General features: G+C 39.2%; 1 protein-coding gene across 3 annotated transcripts in view; it reads left to right on the top strand.

Moving 5' to 3' along the window:
- The window catches only part of ANKIB1 (ankyrin repeat and IBR domain containing 1), a 137,194-nt gene that overhangs the window by 56,746 nt on the left and 57,028 nt on the right, over positions 1–23,420 (top strand). For all 3 annotated transcript variants that reach the window (XM_090287246.1, XM_090287244.1, XM_090287245.1), the window contains 2 exons: positions 699–999; positions 22,299–22,481. In XM_090287246.1, the coding sequence (XP_090143372.1) occupies positions 699–999; positions 22,299–22,481 (484 nt within the window). The remainder of the gene's footprint in view (positions 1–698; positions 1,000–22,298; positions 22,482–23,420) is intronic.

Raw genomic sequence — 23,420 nt, 5'->3', positions numbered from 1 at the left:
TCCCGCCTTTTCTCATTTTCCCTTTTTATCTTTACTCCTTCATCTTTTTTTCCCCCTTTTCCTCCTTCCTATTTCCTCTTCTTTTACTAGTAAATATTGTAAAGTGTCAGAGCAGCCTTGCTCTGAGAAATCACCCGGAGACCACTGTGGGAGCAATCAACGGGGTTATTGAGGGAAATAGGGGATGGGGGTGGAGGGAAGAGGCAACTCCCAGACCAACTCAAGGGCCCATAGAAGCAAGAGGAATGGGGAGCAAGGGAATGGGGACTCCAGGGACTCCGGGACCTCCACGCAGGCCTGTAGGAATCCCACCTGGATTTCAGCAGGTGTGCTTTTTAAACTTGCCAACTGCACATTTCATTGAGGGTGAGTTTGTCGTATTAGCATATTCAGTAGATCGTTTGCATCTTATTGTTCTCTGACCAAGTTGATTAACACATCCTGTTGTCTAACCAGGTCTGGTACTGGCTACCTCTGTATTCTGACATGAAGAATTCGTTTTGTTTTTCTTAGTATTGTTCTAAAATGAGTTTTTTACAACTAAGAGTTAGTCATTCCACCTATTATGAAATAAGAGTTCAAAACTAGATTAACAGCTTAGAAGTAGGTTATTTTTTAAGTTTGTTATTTTCTATGTATTCTTATTTCAAACTTAAGAAATAACTGGTTTTTATCTTTCTTCTCATTTACTGTTTTAGGACTTTTCTTTTTGGTAGAGATGGAAATCCAAATAAACGGAATGTGCACAATGAAACATCTATGCATTTGTTGTGTATGGGACCTCAAATTATGATATCTGAAGGAGCCCTTCATCCTCGCCTAGCACGCCCTGGGGAAGATGATTTCAGAAGAGCAGATTGTCTGCAGATGATCTTAAGATGGAAGGGAGCAAAACTTGACCAAGGCGAATATGAGAGAGCAGCTATTGATGCTGTAGATAACAAGAAAAACACGCCCCTGCACTATGCTGCTGCCTCAGGGATGAAAACCTGTGTAGAGGTAAAACTTTGTGTTTTTAATATCCTGCATGGTAAATTTGTGTCTTGGTAAAATGTAATAGGGTTCATTTTGCTTATCTTAACAGTTAGTTTAACTAGTTGTTTTTATCCCTTTTATGGTTCTAGAGAAATCAGGACTACTTTTAAATGAAGTCTTCCCCCTGTTTGAAGGAAATATTAAGAACAAACCCACAGTTAAACAGTCAGCCTTGGGAATAAAATAGGATCAAGAGCAATTAAAATTTTGCTAACGTCCCTGAAGATAACAGCCATGAATTAAACTATCATACTGAGATTAATAGCTTTAGTAAACATACATTCTACTTTTTAGCTGATTTTTATTAGCCATTGTATAAGAAAATTTATGCATGTTGGATATAACAACTCTTGATGGTAGGACCTATAGTTATAGATCTAGAATTGATCAAGTCCCTAAGCAAGGCATGAATATTCATTAATACATTTATTGGGGTATTTTAAAAAATTGGTAATTTTCAAGTGTGCTTTTTTTCTGTTTAATATGTATTAAAGTGTTCCTGAACATTATATTGTATTTGAGTTTTTCTTCTATATACAGTATTCCCTCACTTATCACGGGTATTACATTCCAGACCCCCCTGCAAAGTAGGAACCTTACATGTATTCCACACTCTTAAACCTATGTAACTTTAACAACATATGTATACAGTACCGCAAAATCCCGCAATATAGCAAAAAGTCCACGAAAATAAATATAATATTTTTAAAAATCCCGTGATACAGTGAGGCCACAGTAAATGAACTGCGATATAGCGAGGGGCTACTGTATTTCATATATGTATGTATATATGATATCTAATGGGGTTAGATAAGGTCAGCCATATAATGTCAGATCTTAATTAAGCAAAGAAAACATTACTCATTATAGTATCATCACTACCACATACAACAGGTATTCCACCACTACATTTATGTCAGTTTATACATAACTCATAGAAGTTCTTTTTATCGATATATTTAAGTATGAGTGGGGATTACAGAGTATCTATCTTTCCAAAACGGTAGATCTGTATTGAAAAAGCAAGGATACTAATCAGATTAAACTATATATCTGACAGTTTAGTGTTTCCTTAATGTTATTCATGTATATATACTTTATACTTCTGAATTGATAAATTCACTAAAAAAAGTTCATTTTCTTATTCAGATTAAAAGATTACAGTAATTTATAAGATTTCTTTAGTGTATCTTAAGTGTCAGTTTTTTTTCATTGCTAGAGAGCCCTTCTGATCTTATTTTTTGTTTACTGCTATTGTGATATTGTTAATCTTCTAGAGTCTTTCATTTCATTTCTTGGATTTGTGTCACCTTTGCCCACTAGTTAGTCCATGATAGTCATTAACTTGAAACTTTTTTTAAGCAATGTTTTCTAACATTGATTCACAGTGTGGTGGAAGGATGTCCAAGGGTTTCAGGGTAAGGGGTGCTATTGGCAGAATTCCTGAGGCTTTTACACAAGGCTTTTTGTATATTGTTCTGTGCCCACCTCCTGTGAGAATTCCTGCTGTAGTGACTCATCATTACTAATGGGACTGTGTCATATTTCATGAGCAAGTTGAGTAGATAATAGCTCATTCTTGATAGTAGTAATAATGCTCTTCAGTTGCTGCTTTAATATCTTACTGCCAAAAACTTTCAATAAACATTGCTTTAGTAATCATAGATTTTGAAGTACGTTTACAATGATATCCTTATCAAATTGTCCAAAAAAAATAGAGTGTAGTGTTTTTACCAGCATTCTTTTTTTCTCAGTGAATGAAATTAGTGCCAGGTTTATTCTGAACTATCTGACAGGCCTGATGATTTGCTTGGTGTGAATGTGTGTGTATGTTTTAACTGTTTGTTCTATCAGCATATCACATTACATAAACCACACCATTTAATGACTTTTTATTTTTCTATATGCAAGCAAGGGAGCTCTCTGACTTAATGCAAAACATCCCTAATAGAGCTCTTATAAATACCTTGGTTACATTTATTTTAGTTTTCATTAACAAATTTCAGCATATCATTTTACCAGTATAACGCTATCTTGAATACTTCTCTGTACACTAGCCCAGACTTAGGCCTTGAATGATTTTGGTAATGCTTACTGTTAATTAAACTAGAAGATTTTGCTGTGGAAGTGTGTATTAACTAATTTCCAGAGGTCTTACTGTGTTTTTAATACTAGTGCATAAAATATATGTACTTTTTAAAACCCTACCCTATAACTATACTTTTTAGAGATCAGTCTTTGTGTATCTTTATTTTGTTTCCTAGTCCTTTGATGAACAGGAAAGGCTTAGACTTCTCTTATAAAGTTTACTCTCATGGGTAATTTAAATGTTTTTTTTCTTTTCTTTCTTAAACTTCTTATTGCTCTATATTACTGATTTTAGTCCTGTGACCATAAGAATAATAATTATAATAACAGCTGTATAACATTTTTCTAATTTTTGTAGTCCTCATTAGTACCAAGAATGATATAAAGGGTTTGGGTTGAGTAAAAGAGTGTTTTCAGATATTTACTACTTTTTTCAAAAAGCTGTGAGTACTAGTAGTGTCTAATCTAGTTTTGGTCCTCACAGTGATTCTGTAGGACCTTGAGTGAGTCACTCAACCTCTTGGAGATTATCATTTACAACTTCACAGGAGGAAACTATCACAATTATCTCAAAATACCTCTTTTAGCACTAATTTTCTGTTAATCTATGATTGCAGTAAAATTTAGAACCAGAGAAATGAAAAATTTTCTTTAAAACTTCACCTTCTCCCTATAATAACTGTGCTTCATAGTAAGCTTAAGAGACACACACACACAACATAATATAGAAGCCTCTCAATTAATAGAGTTTGGGGACCTTCCAGGTGTATCAGTGGCTATATATGGGATATTGCATTGGAACTTCCAGCCCTGGAATTTCTCATGCTATAGTACTTTCTATCTAGTTGACTTCATCATATGGTTATTTCAGCAGTCTCTCAAGTTTGCCATTTCCAAAACTATACTGAAGTTTCCTTTATCTGCTTGCTCCTCCTCTTGACTACCTTGTTTCTTTTCTTTTCTTTTCTTTTTTCTTCCTTTTTAAATTTTATGTTTTGGTTTTTCAATTACAGTTGTCCCTACCTTGTTTCTATAAATCATGCTATAGTACTATCATTATCCCTTGATACCTAGATTTACCTTGCCTGTGGTTTTTATTTTGTTTGTTTGTTTGTTTGGGGGGGGGGTTGTTTTGTATTTTTGCATCGAATTCATGCCACTTGTTTGCAAAATAGAACTCTTCTTTGCCTATTTTAGCCGGCCCTTCCTTTTTATCTCTATTTACTCTTTCTAACACCAAGTGCTTACAATGAACCCTCACTTTGGTGTATTTTTCTGAACTTCCTTAAGTAGGAAAATCTAGAGTTTCACAAATATTAATCATTCAGAATTATTTATGAGATGAAAGTAATGCAAATAATAGTGGACTGTAATAGTTTGAAAATTGGAAATGCTTATGTGTTAAACAGTTATTAAGGACAAACTATAAATAAAACTCTCCGATTCTAATTCTTCCATATTTCAAGGAATTGTTCCAAGGATCAGCAAACTTATTTTGTCGAAAATCCAGATAGCAGATATTTTAGGCAACTGCTCAACTCTGCCCTTGTAGCCGAAATAAGCCATAGACAACACAAACAAATGAGCATGGCAGTGTTCCAATAAAACTTTATTTATGGACACTCCCACGTGAATTTCTTACAATTTTCACATAGTATGGAATGTTCTTTTGATTTTTTCAACCATTTAGTTCTTGGTCTATACAGAAACTAGCAACAGGCTGGGTTTGGCCCACAGGCCTTAGTTTGCAGTGGATCCCTGCATTATGCAAAGAATAGAATGAGGAAAGCAAAAGACTCCACACTCTAAGAGCTTATTTTAAATACATGAAATAACTATCAATATGTAGCAAGTCCTATGTACTTTAAATCATACAAAAATTTAAAATATGCCTTCAAATGTATGCACAGTGCACAAAAATGAAATTCTTTTAAAGCATACATCTTATAAGACTTTAATACAATAAATAATACACTTTTTTTAGTTATTGGGTGGTTTTGTTTTTCTACTTTGCAATAGAGATGGACTTTTGAAAGGAATGATGGGTTAGGTCTGTTGGCATAGCCCATTTAAAATCCAGTGACCTGCCTTGGCTGGTGTGGCTCAGTGGATTGAACACAGCCTGCAACCTGTAAGACACCGGCGTGATTCCTAGTCAGGGTACGTGCCTGGGTTGCGGGCCAGGTCCCTGGTTGGGGGGTGGGGTGGGTGCAAGAAGCAACCCATCAATGTATCTCTCGCACCTTGCTGTTTCTCTCCCTCTCCCTCCCTTACCTTCTTTCTAAGAGTAAATAAATAAAATCCTTTTTAAAAATCCAGTGACTTTTCTCCTTTTGGGAAATTCCCTAGAGAAGCCTAGTCTTTGGCCTCATTTTACTTATATTAGTGCTTTACCTGTCATAGTGATTCAATAAATGGTTGATGCGACAAGTTTCGTTTTTGATATGGCTTCACTCTTTGTGAAAAGCATTTTTAAAAAATGAGTATTATCTTAGGTATTTCTCATGCATTCCTGTTCTACTTGTTTATTTACAGCTTTTTTTAGGTGCTGAATACTTTTTTAGAATAATTCTTGTTAAATTTATTGGGTGATATTGGTCAACAGGACCATATAGGTTTCAAGTGTACACTTCCATGATACTAGCTAGATCTGTATACTGCATTGTGTGTCCACCACCCAAAGTCAAACCATCTTCCATCACTATATAGGCCCCTCCCATCCCCGAACTCCCCCATCCCACCCTTTACCCTCTGGCAACCACCAGATGCTAAAATCCTAAACAAAATACTAGCAAATCGAATACCACAATACATTTTTAAAATGATACATCACAATCAAGTGGAGTTCATTCCAGGGGCACAAGGATGGTTTAATATATGAATGAGAGAGACTCTGGGTCCCTCGGAGTGGATAAAAAAACTACTCAGACACTTTCCATCTGAGGAAGGAAGGGAGGGGGTTTTCTTTAGTGGAAAATCGCCCCCTTTTCTTTATTAGCCAGGGTTTTTATCTATTTTCCACATGTGGAAGTACTTAAGGAAAATATGCAGCACTTCCCCAAATGGTAGGGAGTGAAAGGGAAATGCAGATCAATACAGGATTAAAACATCCAGGTATTTTACACAAGATCAAAAGCACTTCCTCTTACTTAATGGTTCTGTTCTTCACATTTTACTGACAAGGATTTGAGGCTTTACAGAGAAAAACAGAGCAGTTTCCCTTTTCCTTAAAAGCCGCTTTGTATTTCTATTCTATCTTTAAAATCCCCCGGAGGGTGGGATTCAGAGCAGGCCTGGAAGACAACCTGCCGGCTAAGGGCCCAGCTGGGGGCGGCTCCGCACAGCGGTCAGAATCTTTTAAACCAAGCCTGTCTGCTTCCCACATCTCCCCATGTCTGTCAGTCTGCCACATATGAAAATCAATGTAATCTGCCACATTAACAAAACAATGGATAAAAACCATATGATCTTATCAATAGATGCAGAATAAGCATTTGATAAGATACAACACCCATTTATGATTAAAATACTCAATAAAATAGGAATAGAAGGAAAGTACCTCAACATAATGAAAGCCATATATGACAAACCCTCAGCCTCACACTCAATGGCAAAAAACCAGAAAGCTTTTCCTCTAAAATCAGAAACAAGACAAGGATGCCTACTCACACCACTTCTTTTTTTTTTAATATTCTCATCTGAGGACATGGTTACTGATATTTTGAGATATAGAAAGGGAGGGAGGGAGGGAGGTAGAGAGAGAGAGAGAAAGAGAAAGAGAAATATCAGCGCAAGAGAGAAACATTGGTTAGTTGCCCCTTGTACAAGCCTTACCTGGGGATTGAACCTGCAACCTAGACATGTGTCCTGACTGGAAATCAAACCCTCAACCTTTCATTTTGCAGGATGAAGAAGCTCCAACCAACTGAGCCACACGGGCCAGGGCCACTCTCACCTCTCTTATTTAGCATAGTCCTTGAAGTCCTAGCCAGAGCAGTAAGGCAAAAGAAAGAAAGAAAAGGCATCCAGATTGGGGAGGAAGAAGTAAAAGTGTCACTTTTTTGCAGATGACCTGATTCTGTACATATTCACAGCTATAACTAACTGTAGCTGCTGGTCAGATCAAATAGAGGTTACAAGGAAACCAAAGATGATAAGTCACATTTTTTCCTTTACAGCCACAGGACCTATTTGGCACTTTGGCAGCTATCAGAGCATTTCACACTTCGTTGAAAAGCCATAAAAACCATTCACAGGTCTGACTAAAGAGTTTTATCTAATTATATTGTGTTTTTAACACCTAGAGTTTTAAAACTGAAAACAGTACAAAATCTATCCTTTCAGCTCAGCAATGGAGTAATTTTGCCTTTCTGGGCCTCAGCTTTCTAATTTTTAATTCTGAAAGATATTATCTCATTATTGCCTCCAAAATATTATGATGTTAAGGGCCATTTAGGCAATAACTGTGATAGGCACTGAAAGGAAGGATATGCCATTTTAGTTTTACTTAATCTGGAAGATTTCATGGGATAGTAGTAAGGTTTGAGTGGGTATGATTTCAATTTAAGTATTTGGAGGATGCTACTCAAAATGTGGCCCTCAGGCCTGTAACACCAGTAGTACTGGGAGCTTGTTATAAAAACAAATTGTTGAGCTCACCAGACCTCCAGATGCCAAGTCAGAATCTTCTGCGGCCGACTCCAGGAATGTTTTAAGCACATTCTCTTGGTTATTTTGCATGTTACAGTTTGAGAAGCACTGTTCTAGGTCTCAAACATTATACAGATTGAAGTATTTTGTGGAGGAATGATAAGACAGATCATTTAAAATGAAGATAAGAGTCCATGACTAGGAGAAAAAAACTAAATGCCAAGGTCAAGAATTTGGGATTTATTTATAGAAAATTGAGTCATTGAAAAGTTTTGACTAGAGAAGTGCTGTTGGTGAAAGAAAATACAGTAAGGTTAGCTTAATGGTTGTAATGTAGAACAGATTTGAACGGAGTAATTCTAAAGCAGGTTTCTTGATGTCTTGCTGCACAGAGAATGGTCCTCAGACTGGTGTTGGCATCAGTCATTTGGAAACTTGTTGGAAATAGAGAATCTCATGACTCACCCCAAACTAACTGAATGTCAATCAGTAATTTAACAAAATCCCAAAGTGATTCATATTCGCATAAAAGTTTGAGAAGCCCTGGCTTAGAGCATAGTCTGTGGGGCACCTACAATGTAATCACTTGTAAAAGGTGCATGTATGTAATCCCCACCCCAGATCTTCCAAGTATGACTGTCAGGCTACCCAAATGATTCCTACACAGCTTGAAAGCCTTTGTGCTGGAACAGTGGTTCTAACCATGGCTGCACAAAAACATCCCATAGTGTAGACCATGCCTCCCAAACCAGTAAAATTGGAATTTCCCAGGGTAGATCCAGACACAAGTATTTTAACTTCTCTAGATGATTCCAGTGTGCAGCCCAGGTTGAAAACCAGTGTGCTAGAGGGAGTGATAGAAGTTAGAAGATTATTACACTAATACTGGTGTAAACTGCTAAAAAGCCTAGACTTGTGTGCTGGTATTGGAAATGGAAAGAATAAGGCAGATGCAAGGGGCATTGTAAAGACCTGCTAGGATTTGGTGATTTGGTCAGTTGATATGAGAAAGCAAGTCAGAGAAAGGTTAAAAATGATGGAGGCTTTAAAACATTAATATTAACAAAGGTGAGCTACCTTTGGGTAATATAATTTTCTCTTTGACTTTTCCACATTTGCTATAACAATTTGCTATCATAATCTGTAATTAGAATTAAATAAGTTAACTTAATTTTTAACGAAAATGAGCATGGTTTTGAACCTGAGACTTTGAAGCCTGTGAACAATTAACAGACATTTTAAAAAGTGAGATGAGGTGAAGGAGTTGGTTGGAGGGAAAGGTGAATATATTGAGTTTTCATTTATAAGGATGAAGATTGAGGCAATAGATTATCCACTTGAGATGGTTTATAGGCTACTGAAAATTAGGGCAGTTTGGAGTTAATATAGAATTGAGTGTTATCTGCATAAAGTTGATAGCTAAAAAGCAAAGTAAAGTATAGATGAGAAATCCAAGAAACAGACTTCAAATTATAGGTGAAATTGCACTGTTAAAGTCACAGCATCAATTTGGAGACTGCCTATATTTACAGGGAGTGATAAGAAGTGGCCTGTAAGGAAACAGAAAAACAGACGAGAACCAAGATAACACAGTGTCCAGGATGCCAGGAGAACCTCGGAGGTAGTGGTGGGGGGACAGTCATGTGACATGATGCCGCAGAAAGGTAAAGGAGTTAGAAGACTGGGGAAAGCTGTTGGCTTTGAGAAATTTTAATGACTGTCAGGAATATTGTTTTGGTGAAAAAGTCAGGGTAGAAGTCAGATTGCTGCAAGTAATTAAGTCATTTGCTGAGGAAGTGGAGAGATGGTGGGTGACAGTCACTAATTTGAGAAATGGGACTGAGCAAGAAAGGAAAATAGCCAGAAGGATAACAGAATTAAGATAGGGGGACCCCAGTGTCAGGAGCCAGTAGACAGGGTGAAGATGGAGAGAGTAATGGAGTGTTCAAGGTCATACATGAAATAGAGATGATAAAATGGTACTTTTGTAACAAACATCTTTTCTCAAGATTATATAAGCCTCATTTTACAGATGGTCTTTTGTAAACTGAGACTTGCAGAGGTTAACTGGCTCTTTCAGAGTCACCAGCCATTTAGATTATGAATCCAAGGGGTGGGGAGGGATTTGTCTTAAATGGTAGGGGCTGCCCTGCCCCTCTTCCTCTGGGATTGTGAATGGAAAGGAAGGAAGAATAGATGAACATATATTTTGAGATAGTGATAATTGAATGTTTCTTTTAAGATAGAACATCTTACCACCAAGTGTGCAAGAGAGGCTAAAAAACACATTTGAATAAAGTATGCAGTCCTCCTTATTTGAAGTGAGGTAAATGATATTTAGAGTGCTTTGGTTGAAACACTTAAAAGCTCCCTCTTTAGAACCAGATGTAACTCCCTGTTATGCATGTAAGAGCAAAACACTTGTCTTTAAGTGCAACAGTTTAACAGATAATCTCCATCTAATACATCTTTCACTTACTGGTGTCCCCAACCTTATGCCCTAATGATCAGCAAGCTAGAATATTTCTTAAAGTGTTCTTCCAATGTCACACAGTACTGCTGTTAGCTAGCTTCTGTGCCACAGGGAGCATACATGCAGATTATCCTTAACAAGACAAATGCACAAGTGTGGGCCCTCCCTCCATTCAGTCACTGATATGACTCTCTTAACAGGTGCCAGTGTTAACCAAACTCAAGGGGTTCGCTGCTTGGGGTGCTCTATTAAAAAACGAATGTGGTTGTTGCAAAGAGAGGAGGTTCATAATGAAAGCTCTGCGGGAGGCTTCGCCATAGGTTATATGTAAGATTTGGTCATTGACATGTTGATTTTTGTGCAGTTAGTTGGCTGCTTTCTGGTTGAGTTACTGTCGCTCATCCTGTTTACTGATGCATCTGCAAAATACTGTGCTGTGTTTTAACATTGAGCTAGAATAGCATTTAGAACTGCCCAGACCCTTCTCCTTTCTAAAGATTCAGCCCTTGAGATTTTTCACTCCTCATTCTTGAGGAAATAGAAACAGGGGTCATAATATGTAATTGCTTCCCACTGAATATGGCGATAACTGCTTCTGGCTGAATATCAGTGTACATCTTTGAGTTCGAAGAGTGAAATTTTCTGGCTGTCTGACTTATGAAAGTCTTAGGGTCCCATAGGTTCTGGGATTCCTGAGAATAGGAGCGCATGATAATTAACACTTATCTTCTTTTGAAGAACAGCTTGTGGTTAGACGTGTTCATAGGAGTACTAAGGATCTGGTTTCTTCTTCTCACTGGGTGGTATAGCAGGCCCCATTCAAGAATGATGTATCCAGGAGTTATATCTTGTAGTTTAAGAGAAGGAAGAGTTTGTTTATAACACCGAATGAGGACCTGCCCATATTGGGTTCAGTCAATCTTGCAGGGATGGTGATTCCAGGGTTGTTGTTTTTTGTTTTTGTTTTTTAAGAGATGGTTACATTTTGTTTATTTAAAAAAAAAATTTTTTTTAATTTTTAGAGAGATGAAGGAAGGGAGAAAGAGAGGGAAACATAGATGTGAGAGAAACATCGATTCGGTTTACAGGCCGACACTCAATCCACTGAGCCATACCTGCCAAGGCTCCAGGTTTTTAAATATATCCCTTTCTCTGGATCGTATTTTGGTGTCAGTAAAATGAGTTAGCATATTTATTTAAGTTTTCAGTTATCTTTCCTAATTGGATAATATGTTTAACAGCCTGTTGTATAAATGAGTCTGGGCTTTCCAAAATTTGAGAGGAGCCCCAAAAGGTCCCACCATACATAAGTTCAGAAGGATTGAATTGAAGCATTCCTTTAGGTGCTGACCTGATTCATGGTTAGAGCAACTGGTAGTAATTTAAGCCAGTTCTCATGGGTTTCCTGGTATGGTTTGGTCAGGGTCTTTTTGAGTGTTTACATACATCATTCTATTTTTCCTGAGGACTGTAGTCTCCATGAGGAATGTGAGACCCACCTAATTTGGAGAGCTCATGCTACTCCATTTATTACAGCCACTGTGAAAACCCATTGTCACTCTGAAAGTTTTGGGGAGTCCAAACCTCGATATTATTTCCTTAAGTGGTGCCTTGATAACTTAATTGCATCTTTCAGTTCAGCATGGGAATGCTTCAACCCATCTACTAACACTAATAAGTATTTCACTCCTCCAGGAGCAGGGGACATTTCTGTAAAGTGTACCTGCCAGTCTTCTCCAAACAACATTCCACGGGCCTGGACTACCTGGTCCCGAGATCTAGTATGTGCATTACTCTTGGTGCATTGCGCACAGTTAGCCATGACAGTATTAATGATTTTGTTACTGAACTCAAGGGGTTCTTCACTTGAAGTGCTGTATTTAAAAACAAGACATGGTTGTTGCAAGGTTGTTTTATTTACTTGCAATAAATGAAGGAGATGGAATTCATATCCAAAGCTTCTCCTGAAAGGGAGGCTTAGCTATTGCTTATATACACTATTTGGTCAATTACACATTGATTTCCTCTGTCAGCTCATCCTGTTGACTGTTGCATCTGCAAAATATTCTGCTGTATTTTAACATTTAGCAAGAAATAACATTTAGAACTGTGCAGACCTTGTAACACCAATGAGATACAGGTCTTTGTGGTTCCCTTATTCCACTGCAGTCCACCTCATTTGGGGATTCTCTGTGAAGACAGATTACCAATCAAGGCAAGAAATCTCAACAGTGACTTCTCAGGTTCCCTCTTCACACACCCGTTTTTTCTTTAAACCTCAAAGAATGCAGTTTTCATTCTGTTATCCTTTTAAGAAGCTTCCCCTTATCAATATTCTGGAATGGCACAATCTCTTAAATTTTGTTGTCTTTGCTTTTGTTAAAGACTGAGGCTTTAAGTTCAAGATAGTTTATCTTGTTTGCTAATACTTAGAATCTCTCCTTCGGTAATATTTCTTGTGAAAGTAAATCAAATTATGACTTTGAAAGCTATCCCAGTGTGCATTTTAGAAATCACTTTCTATGACCTTGGATAAAGAACCAGAGAATAAAGTCAGCGCTGTTAGTTTTGTAGCAGTCAGAAGCAAATAGTTTATTTTGTGTTTATTTTGTGTTTAGGTATTGGATAACCTGTGAAGCAGAAAGGTTAAAAAGAGTAATAGACTCTGCAATAGGTACGAGAAGTCTGTGGACTTACTACAAATCCCCAATATTGAGTAGAATAGGTAATACTAACTTCAAATTCTACAGCCACATAGGTTCTACTTTAGTGTCATTGCTTTTCAAACTTTCATGTGCATAAGATTCTTCTGTAGATCAGAATCAGATTCTAATTAAGAGGCCTTGAGTAGGAGGAGGATTCGGGTGATGATGCTGAGATGTTGCATTGCTAATGAACTCCCAGGTGATGCTATCAGTGGTCCTCAGATCACACTTCAGCTAAAGAAGGTAGTCGTCGGCAGCCGTCCGTCTCGAGAGACGATGGTGTAGCTTCTTAAGAGTCTATCTGCACCGCCGAGAATGGCTGTGCAGTCCGACGCAGGAGTGACACGGTATCTGTCTCCTCCCGTGTTAAATCGACATCTTGCGATGACGCTGGAGTGTCCTCTCCAGTGAAGCTGAAGCTACAGAGCCTGGGCAGGGTAATATGGAGGGTCTGCTGTTGCCCATGCAGCAGACCCCCCCTCTCTTCGCAGCTGAAGGGTCCAAGGGAAAGACTGAGTCAATACAGCTTGGCTTCAGGTGCGCCGCAGGAGTTACCGGTGTTGACTACAACGTCAAACCGCCTTAGGGACTCCGGCTCCGGATTTTCTGTCGGGGTTTACTCCCTTAGCCTTTCCCCTGAAGAGGTATGCCGCAAGGCAGAGGAGGTTTTTTGGAGTCAGAGTTTTCCTTCTCTAAAGAAGGTAGTAGGTGGTAAATATCAGCTGATAGGACTTCTCAGGCTCTAGAAGGTGACTCTAACAATGACTGCTTAGAGCCATGCTTAGCAAATTTTCTGTAAGGGTAAGTATTTTAAACATTGTGGCCACAAGTTTGTTTCATGTTCTTCTAAATTTGTTTGTTTCCTTGTTGTTACAACTTTAAAAAAAAAAAGAAAGAAAACTTTAAACTATCGTAGCTCTGAAGCTTGCTTTTAGCCTAGGGCAAGAAGCTCATGTCAAATTTATTTAGCTTGTCAAGTTAGCCCATGACTTCCAAAAGAAGTCCCTTATTTTGTTGGGTCTCTTAGGATAACTGTAGAGCAGTGGTTCTCAACCTCCCTAATGCTGTGACCCTTTAATACAATTCCTCATGTTGTGGTGACCCCCAACCATAAAATTATTTTCGTTGCTTCATAACTGTAATTTTGCTACTGTTATGAATCGTAATGTCGTCGTCGTCGGCAGCCGTCCGTCTCGAGAGACGATGGTGTAGCTTCCCAAGAGTCTATCTGCACCGCCGAGAATGGCTGTGCAGTCCGACTCGGGAGTGACACGGTATCTGTCTCCTCCCGTGTTGAATCGACATCTTGCGATGACGCTGGAGTGTCCTCTCCAGTGAAGCTGAAGCTACAGAGCCTGGGCAGGGTGATATGGAGGGTCTGCTGTTGCCCATGCAGCAGACCCCCCCTCTCTTCGCAGCTGAAGGGTCCAAGGGAAAGACGGAGTCAATACAGCTTGGCTTCAGGTGCGCCGCAGGAGTTGCCGGTGTTGACTACAACGTCAAACATCCTTAGGGACTCCGGCTCCGGATTTTCTGTCGGGGTTTACTCCCTTAGCCTTTCCCCTGAAGAGGTATGCCGCAAGGCAGCGGAGGTTTTTTGGAGTCAGAGTTTTCCTTCTCTGATGTGCCCTGACTGGAAGATCGAACCAGCGACACTTAGCTCGCAGGCCGACGCTCAATCCACTGAGCTAAACCAGCCAGGGGTAAAAATCGTAATGTAAATATCTGATATGCAGGATGTATTTTCATTGTTACAAATTGAACATAATTAAAGCATAGTGATTAATCACAAAAACAATATGTAATTATATATGTGTTTTCCGATGGTCTTAGGCGACCCCTGTGAAAGGGTTGTTTAATCCCCAAAGGGGTCATGACCCACAAGTTGAGAACCGCTGCTGTAGAGGAACCATAACTATTCCAGTTCCAAAAGCAATGAAGGAACTTTACAGATCTGTGTGTTTGTTGCAGGGAAGGAAGATAAAATTACTTGGAAGAAAATGAAAAGCTACCTTTATGATTAACTCCCATACAAAATTAAAAGCTCTAAAAAGTATTATATGTAGATTATAAGAAAGAGCCTGGGAAGAACTTTATTGTGGACCCAGGATGCATGTGACATCTTTAGTTTATGTGATCAACCTGTCCCAGTGATTTTCAACCAGTGTGCTACAAGAATTTTTAAAACATGCAGTATCTAATTATTTAGCCAGAAGCACTGACCTCTTTTCTCTTAGATTATCAAATAAAAAAATGACAACAGCCAACAAATAGGTGTCCAGTATGAATGAATCAAAATTATACAGTACCTACTTTTTTTTGTCATATCAGCAAAAAATACATATTTTGGGGTGTGCTGCAAATTTTAGTAATCAGTTTATGTGTACCTTAAAATGGAAAAGGCTGAAAATTACTGACCTATTCTATATGTTGGTGTACTATCCAGTCATGGTTAAGAACTTAGTCAAACTTGTATCTGGATCCCAGTTCTACTACTTCCTGGTTGGGTAACTTTGGTCAACTTACTTAACTTTGCTTTTTAAGTATATTTTATTGATTATGTTGTTATAGTATTTCCAAATTTTTTCCCCTTTACTCCCCTCTGCCCAGTATCCCCCTTCCCTCCAGCAATCCCACCCAGCTTAGTTCATGCCCATGGGTTGTGCGTATAAGTTCTTTGGCTTCACCCTTTCCTATATTATTCTTAACTTCCCCCTGTCTATTTTGTACCAACGGATTATGCTTCTTAATCCCTGCACCATTTCCCCATCTCTCCCCTTCCCCCCTTTCAGCTGATAACCGTCCAAATGATCCCCATACCTATGATTCTGTTCCTATTCTGGTTTGCTTAGTTGGATTTTGTTCTTATTTTTTAGATTCAGTTGTTGATAGTTGTGAGCTTGTTGTCATTTTAGTGTTCATAGTTTTGGTCTTCTTTTTCTTACGTCCCTTTGACATTTCATATAATAATGGCTTGGTGATGATGAACTCTTTTAGCTTTACCTTGTCTGGGAAGCACTTCATCTGCCCTTCCATTCTAACTGATAGCTTTGCTAGATAGAGTAGTCTTGGTTGTAGGTCCTTGCTTTTCATCACATTGAAACTGCTTGCCAGTTCCTTCCTGCCTGCAAAGTGTCCTCTGAGAAATCAGCTGATAGTCTTATAGGCACTCCTTTGTAGGCAACTCTCCACTTCTGTCTTACTGCTTTTAGGATTCTCTCTTTATCTTTCACCTTTGGCATTTTAATTGTGATGTGTCTTGGTGTGGTCCCACTGGGTCCAGCTCGTCCAGGACTCTCCGTGCTTCCTGGACTTGTATGTCTATTTCCTTCGCCAAATTTGGGGAGTTTTCCTCCATTATTTTTTCACATAAGTTTTCAATTTCTTGCTCTTCCTCTTCTCCTTCTGGCACCCCCATGATTCAGAAGTTGGCATGTTTAAAGTTGTCCCAGAGGTTCCCAAGCCTCTCCTCATTTTTTTCAATTCTTATTTCCTCATTCTGTACTGGTTGATTGTTTTTTTCTTTCTTATGTTCTAAATCATTGATTTGAACCCTGGTCTCCTTCCCTTCACCATTGGTTTTGTGTGAATTTTCCTTCATTTCATTTAGCATATCTTTCACTTCTTCACTTATGCGTTTGCCATACTCAAGCATATCTGTCAAGCCTGTGAGCACCTTTATCACCAGTGTTTTGAATTCTGCATCTGTTAGGATGGTTATCTCCTCATCACTTAGTTCTCCCACTGGAACCTTGATCCATTCCCCCTTTTGGGCCATACTTCTCTGTCTCTTCATTTGCCAGGCTCCTGTGTTTGTTTGCCTCTGTTTCTTAAGTAGAGCTGTTGCTCCTGTTACGTTGTAAGGGGCAGAGCCTTAGGTATTCATAAGTACAGGGCGACCTGTTTTACCACGTTGTCACGCTGTATATGGGGGAGGGATCTGAGAGGGAACAATGCTGCTTGCCCAGCATTCGCCCCTTTTCCAGGCACTTCTCCCACTTCCGTATGGGACTGGCACCACTCTAGCTTTTGCCCTGGCCATCGTTCCCAGTGTGGGTTGGTCTGTGGATGTTCTAGGACCGTGGGAGCCCTTTAAACAAGCGGACTCCACTGAGAGCCCAGCAGTTTCTGCCTCTGCCCCAACCCCCACTGGTTTGTACAGTCAGAATCAATGAGGCTTGATTTATCCCCGGTGCCTGGACTGTGAGCTGCGTGGTCTGGTGAGGAGCTGGGAACGCTCCTCAGGTGTCCCTCCTGGCTTTTTAAAATGTGTAACTGCATTCCATCAGCTTGCCGCTGCCGCTGCAGCTGCTACTGCCACCACCATACCACGTCCTCTCAGCCCCGGCTCCGCCCCTCCTTCCTGTCTGGATGAGTATTCTTTATATCTTTGTTGGACTTCGATGCAATACTTTTTTTCTGGAATTTCTGGTTGTTTCTAGTTTTGAGGTAGTTGTATTTGTTCTTAGTTGTGGAGGGAGACGCAGCATGTCTATGCCTTCATCTTGGCCGGAAGTCCTACTTAACTGTTCTGAGACCTCATGATATTCTTGTCACATGGGATTGTTAATATTAAAGAAGAATGTGTATTTGAAGTGCTTAGCATAGTGATAGCATTTATAAAACTCAGTATTATGTTAGTACAATATTATACTAATTTTAGCTTTACAACCTAGTGATTATACATTTATATAACTTAGGAAGTGATCACCCTGATAAATGTAGTGCTTGCCTGGCACCACACATAGGTGTTACAATATTATTGACTATATTACATATGTTGTACTTTACATTCTCATGACTACTCTGTAACTACCAAGTACTTCTTATTTTACCAAACCCCTAACCATCTGGGAACCTTCAGAATGTTCTCTGTGTCTGTGAGTTGGTTTCTGGCTTGCTTGTTAGTTTATTTTGTTTTTTTAGATTCCACATGTAAATGAAATCATTTAGCATTTGTCTTTCTCTGTCTGACTTACTTCACTCAGAAAAATATCCTCTAAACCCATCCATGTTTTTGCAGATGGCAAGATTTCATTCTTTTTTATGACTGAGTCATATCCCATTGTATATATACACTACTTCTTTATCCATTTATCTATTAATAGATACTTAGATTGCTTTTATATCTTGGCTATTGTAAATAATACTGCAATGAAAACATGGATGTATATATTTTTCAATTAGGGTTTTGGGTTTCTTTGGATAAATACCCAGAAGTGAAATTGCTGGGTCCTTCTTTGTCTCTTGGTATAGTCTTTGTTTTAAAGTGTATTTCGTCTGGTATAAGAATTACTATCACATCTTTTTGTTTGTTTTCATTTTCATGAAATATCTTTTTCCATCCGTTTACTTTCAGTCTGTGTGTGTCTTTCAATCTTAAAATGAGTCTCTTGTATACAGCACATGTAAAGGTTTGTTTTGTTACTCATTCAAGCAACAGTATGTATTTTGATTGGCGCACTTAATCCATTTGCATTTAAAATAATTGTTGATAATCCCTGACTGGTGTGGCTCAGTGGGTTGGGTGTCTTCCACAAACAGAAAGATCACTGGTTCTGTTCCTGGTAAGGGCATATGCCTGGGTTGCGGACCAAGTCCCTAGTTAGGGGAGTGCAAGAGGCAACTGATCAATGTTTCTCTTACACATCGATGTTTCTCTCCCTTTCTTTCTCCCTCCCTTTCCCTCTTTCTAAAAGTAAATGAATAAAATCTTTTAAAAAAATAAGTTGTTGATAGACTGAGGGAGGGACCCAAAAAATGGAATTGTCTTCCTGAGGGTTGGCCCCCTGTAGTACGGGCTTCCCTCGCTGGGTCAGCGTTCTAGGAACCCATCTGTATCAGTGTACCAGATGGCATTGTGAGAGGCTGCGTTCACCTTCAGTGATATTTTTTTGAAGACTCTTTCAATGCATTTGCCCATATCATAATGGGTGATTTACGAGCACACCTGCCCACACCAGGCTGAGTGTGGGCAATTTTTAACCAAGAACAGCATGACCCTCGTACCCCGCCCTCCCTGTTTACTGGGTCTCACCCCCGAGCAACTTTTTTGTTTGTTTCCCTGGATGAAAAAAGTCCTCAAAGGGAAAGGTTTTTCCAGTGTGGAAGAGGTGAAACAAAAGACTGCAGAAGCACGAGAGGTCAAAATCGACAAGTTCAAAAACTGTTTTGAGCAGTGGAAAAAATGGAGAGTATTTTGAGGGTGCTGATGTTTAAACGTGTGAGAATAAATACACATTTTTTTATTAAGATTTTATTTATTTATTTTTAGAAAGGGGAGAGGGAGAGGAACATTATGTGCGAGAGATAAATTGATCTGCTGCCTCTCAAACGCCCCAAACTGCAGACCTGGCCCACAACCCAGGCATGTACCCTGACTGGAAATCGAACCAGTGACCTTTGTGTTCACAGGCCGGCACTCAATCCACTGAACCACACCAGCCAGGGCTAAAAACATATTTTTTTATAAATACATTTCAGAGATTTTTTTGGGTCCCCCCCGTTGCATGTATTTATTGTCATTTTATTTATATTTTTTATCTTTTTCCCTCCTTTTTAAAGAAAACACTTCAACATTTCTTATACTGGTTTGGTGGTGAACTCTTTTAGCTTATTTCTTATCTGGGAAGCTCTTTCTCTGTCCTTCAATTCTAAATTATAGCTTTGCTGGGTAGAGTAATCCAGGTGGTAGATCCTTGCTTTTCATCACTTTGAATTTTCTTGCCAGTCCCTTCTGGCATAAAAAAATTTCTGTGGAGAAAATCAGTTGACAGTCTTATAAGCAGATAACTGCTTTTCTCATGCTGTTTTTATGATTCTCTCTTTGTCTTTAACCGTTGGCATTTTAATTATGATGTGTCTTGGTGTGGCCTCTTTGAGTTTATCTTGTTTGGGATTCTCTGTGCTTCCTGGACTTGGACTATTTCCTTTACCAGGTTAGGGAAGTTTTTTGTCATTATTTCTCAAATATGATTTCAATTTCTTTCTCTCTCCTCCTACTGTTACCCCTATGATGAAAATGTTGGTACACTTAAAGTTGTCCCAGAGGCTCCTTATATTATCCTCATTTCTTTTTATTCTTTTTTTCTTTTTGCTGTTCTAATTGGGTATTTTCTACTTCCTTATCTTCCAAATCACTGATTTGGAACACCCACTCTAGTGTTTATCCCCTGTAATATAATTTTCATTTCAGTTATTCTGTTCCTCATTTTTGACTGGTTCTTTTGTTGTTATTGTTGTTATGTTTCCTATCTCTTTGTTGAGGTTCTCGTTAAGTTTCTCTACTTGTCCCCTAAGTTCATTAAGCATCCTTATAACTAGTGTTTTGAACTCTGCATTTGCTAGATTGCTTGTCTCCATTTTGTTTAGTCCTTTTTCTGGAACTTTTGTACTCTTCTTTCATTTTGGACGTATTTCTTTGTCTTCTCATTTTGGCTGCCTCCCTGTGTTTGTTTCTATGTATTAGGTAGAGCTGCTATACTTCCTAGTCTTGGTAGAGTGGCTTTTGTAGTAGGTGATCTATAGGACCCAGTGGCACAGCCTCCCCAGTAACCCTAGCTGGGGCCTCCAGGTGCGCCCTCTGTGTGGGCTTTGTGCATTCTCCTCTTGTAGGTGAGTGTTGATTGCTGTTGGCACGTCAGTGGGAGGGACTTACCCCTAGGCAGATAAGCAGTGAGGGCTGGCCTCAACCACCCGTGGAGGGTGTGCGAGGATTAATTCCATGGCAGAGAACTGACTTCAGCTGGGCTCAGGTAACCACCAAGCCCACTCCTTGAGTGTGTTGTTTGTGGACATGGTTGGGTTGCTTCAGTGTAGTCTGAAACTGTCCATGGGCTTTGCTGGCTTTTGGGCCCCCTGAGAGGTTCATGCCATGGTCATCTGCCACCTGTGTACTACCCAGGGCCACCCAGCATGAGCTACAAAGTGATCTGCAGATGGCTGCTACTTGTGCTTGGCTTGGAGGTGCCCAGGAGAGGCCAGACTGCGAACCAAGGCCAGCTACCACTAGTGTCAGGCATGGGGCCACTTATTGAGTGGTCCAGGGCACACTGAGGCCATATGCTGCTTGGCTGAAAGATTGTAGGAAAGTTAGCAGCGTGAGCCAAGACAGGCTATTTGTTTGGAAAAATCCACTGGAGACAGCTGGGTTGGCCCAAAATTTGGGTGTGGTGGGGTCTCAGGAATCACCAAGGCCGGGAGAACCGTATGAGCCAGGTTGATGGAGACTGAGATATAGGGCCTGCTTGTGGCTCTGTGCGGGGAGAGCTCATCAAAGAACAACGGCCTCTGCTAGCACTTCTGTCTGGGAGAAAGCTGTTCCTCTGGCCTTCCCCCTAATACCAGACAATTCAGTTCCTCCCTGTACATCCCTGGTGCCTTTTGAGCTACTGTCCCAGCACCAGAACTCAAGCAAGTAAGTCCATGTTGAGGCCCTTTAAGAGAAACTGCCTGGGAGTCCATAAGTCCTCTGTCTCCCTCAGCCTCGATCCCAGCTGGTTTTTACAACCAGAAGTTATGGGGACTTTTCCCAGCACTGGGGATCTGGGTGTAGGGTCTCACTCCTCAGGGGGGACCTCCACAGCCAAGACAACCCTCTATCTGCCACATGTGGGTGTGAGTCCAGTTTGTTCTGCATCTCCACCCCTCCTACCAGTCTGGATGTGGCTGCTGCTTTATATCCTTAGTTGTAGGACTTCTGTTCAGCTAGATTTCAGTCTGTTCTCAGTAATAGTTGTTCAGTTGTAATTTTGATGTGATTATGGGAGGATGCGAGTACTGCATTTACCTACTCCAACATCTTGACCAGAGGCCCCCATCATTTATTTTGAGGAATATTGAAAATGGTTTTCCTTCAGTGACTTGCTCATCCTAATTTCATTTCAGTGTTTAGATAATGAATGATACATATGAAAATTTTTGTCCACTATGTCAGGTCATCCAGGTATTAGCATTTAAAGTAATAGTATCAGCAGTATCCATGTTTAAGAATGATTTCTAGATATTTATAAAAGTGAAAGGATTGAATAAATATAACTTTTTTATTAATTAAAACTTTGTTTTTAGATAGGACAGAATGCTTAAGATTTTTTTTTTTTAAGTTTAAGAAATTGGTGGTGGTGTTGCTGTTGTTATTTTTAGCCAAAAGAAGTTATCTTAATACTGATATTCAAGAAATGCTAACCTTAAAATGAGAAGCAACTAGTATCTAAATAAGTTTTATTATCATTTCAGGTACATACTATTGCATTTTTATTGTGTTTACTTTATTTTTAATAGTTTTAAATTTGTAATATGAAAATAACTTGAAATCTGTGGTTGCAAGTTTTTGAAAATATCTTTTTTAGCTTTTGGTAAAACATGGAGGAGACTTGTTTGCTGAGAATGAGAATAAAGATACTCCTTGTGATTGTGCTGAAAAGCAACACCACAAAGATTTGGCCCTTAATCTGGAGTCTCAGATGGTATTCTCACGAGATCCTGAAGCTGAAGAAATAGAAGCTGAATATGCTGCATTAGACAGACGAGAGGTAAGATCTTTTTAATTAAAAAATTATATGGATTTTATATTAAATCTTTTTCTTCTTTATAGTCCAGTTTGTATCATTGTGCAACATGCTAAATACCTTGTCATCTACATAGCCATAAGTGTAAAAATACATCTAGAAACCCTGGAAGTGACGTTTTCCTCTATATATGTATATTTACTTATATATAAATAGAGATGCTGATGTGTGATAAGAATCTTAACCTGTCCTACTAATCCAAAACTCTAGTGCTCCTGTTCCTCAGACTCCCTGTCTGCTGCATTGCTTTTATCAGCAAACAGGCGTGGTAACTCCTATCTTAGAAAGCAGAACAACTGAACAGCCTTTCCATTGACCATTCTTCCCCAGCCCTGTCCCTGTTTCCCTTGGGTTGTAGCCCACATCTCTGACCTTCATATGAGAAAAACAAACTTGAGAGTTCCCTATGCATACCAACTTCCTCCCCTTCCATTCACTCTTCAGCCCATTGCATTATGACTTTCCTCCCTTCTGTGATGGAATTGAACTTGTCATGGACATAAGAGTCATGTAAGTCTTTGTTGCCTGAGTAAACATTGCCTCCATTTACTGAGTTGTTCAAGCAAAAACGAGGCATGCATTCTTGATTGCCCACTTCTTATATCCAAATAATCTGGGAATCCTGTCAATTTTCCTTCCAAAAAATAGAACCTAAATCAATTTACTTCTCCCAGTCTCCACTTCTACCTCCCTAGGCCCTCGCCACCCTCACTTCTAATCTTAGCTAATGTAATAGTTTTTTTCTTACTGGTCTCCTTCATTTTATTCCAGTTTCATTAGAATTCATCTTGTACACAGAAGTCAGCGTGACAATTTTAAACTTAAATTAGGTCATATCACTTAAATCACTTATTAACTTTTTATTGTACTTAAAATTTAAACTGTTTGCTCAGATATGGTGGA

Source organism: Furipterus horrens, unplaced genomic scaffold (genome assembly GCF_987537825.1).
Source record: "Furipterus horrens unplaced genomic scaffold, mFurHor1.1.pri manual_scaffold_9, whole genome shotgun sequence".
NCBI classification, from domain to species: domain Eukaryota; kingdom Metazoa; phylum Chordata; class Mammalia; order Chiroptera; family Furipteridae; genus Furipterus; species Furipterus horrens.
The sequence above is the reverse complement of the archived record's forward strand: the minus strand, read 5'-3'. Positions and strand labels throughout refer to the sequence as shown.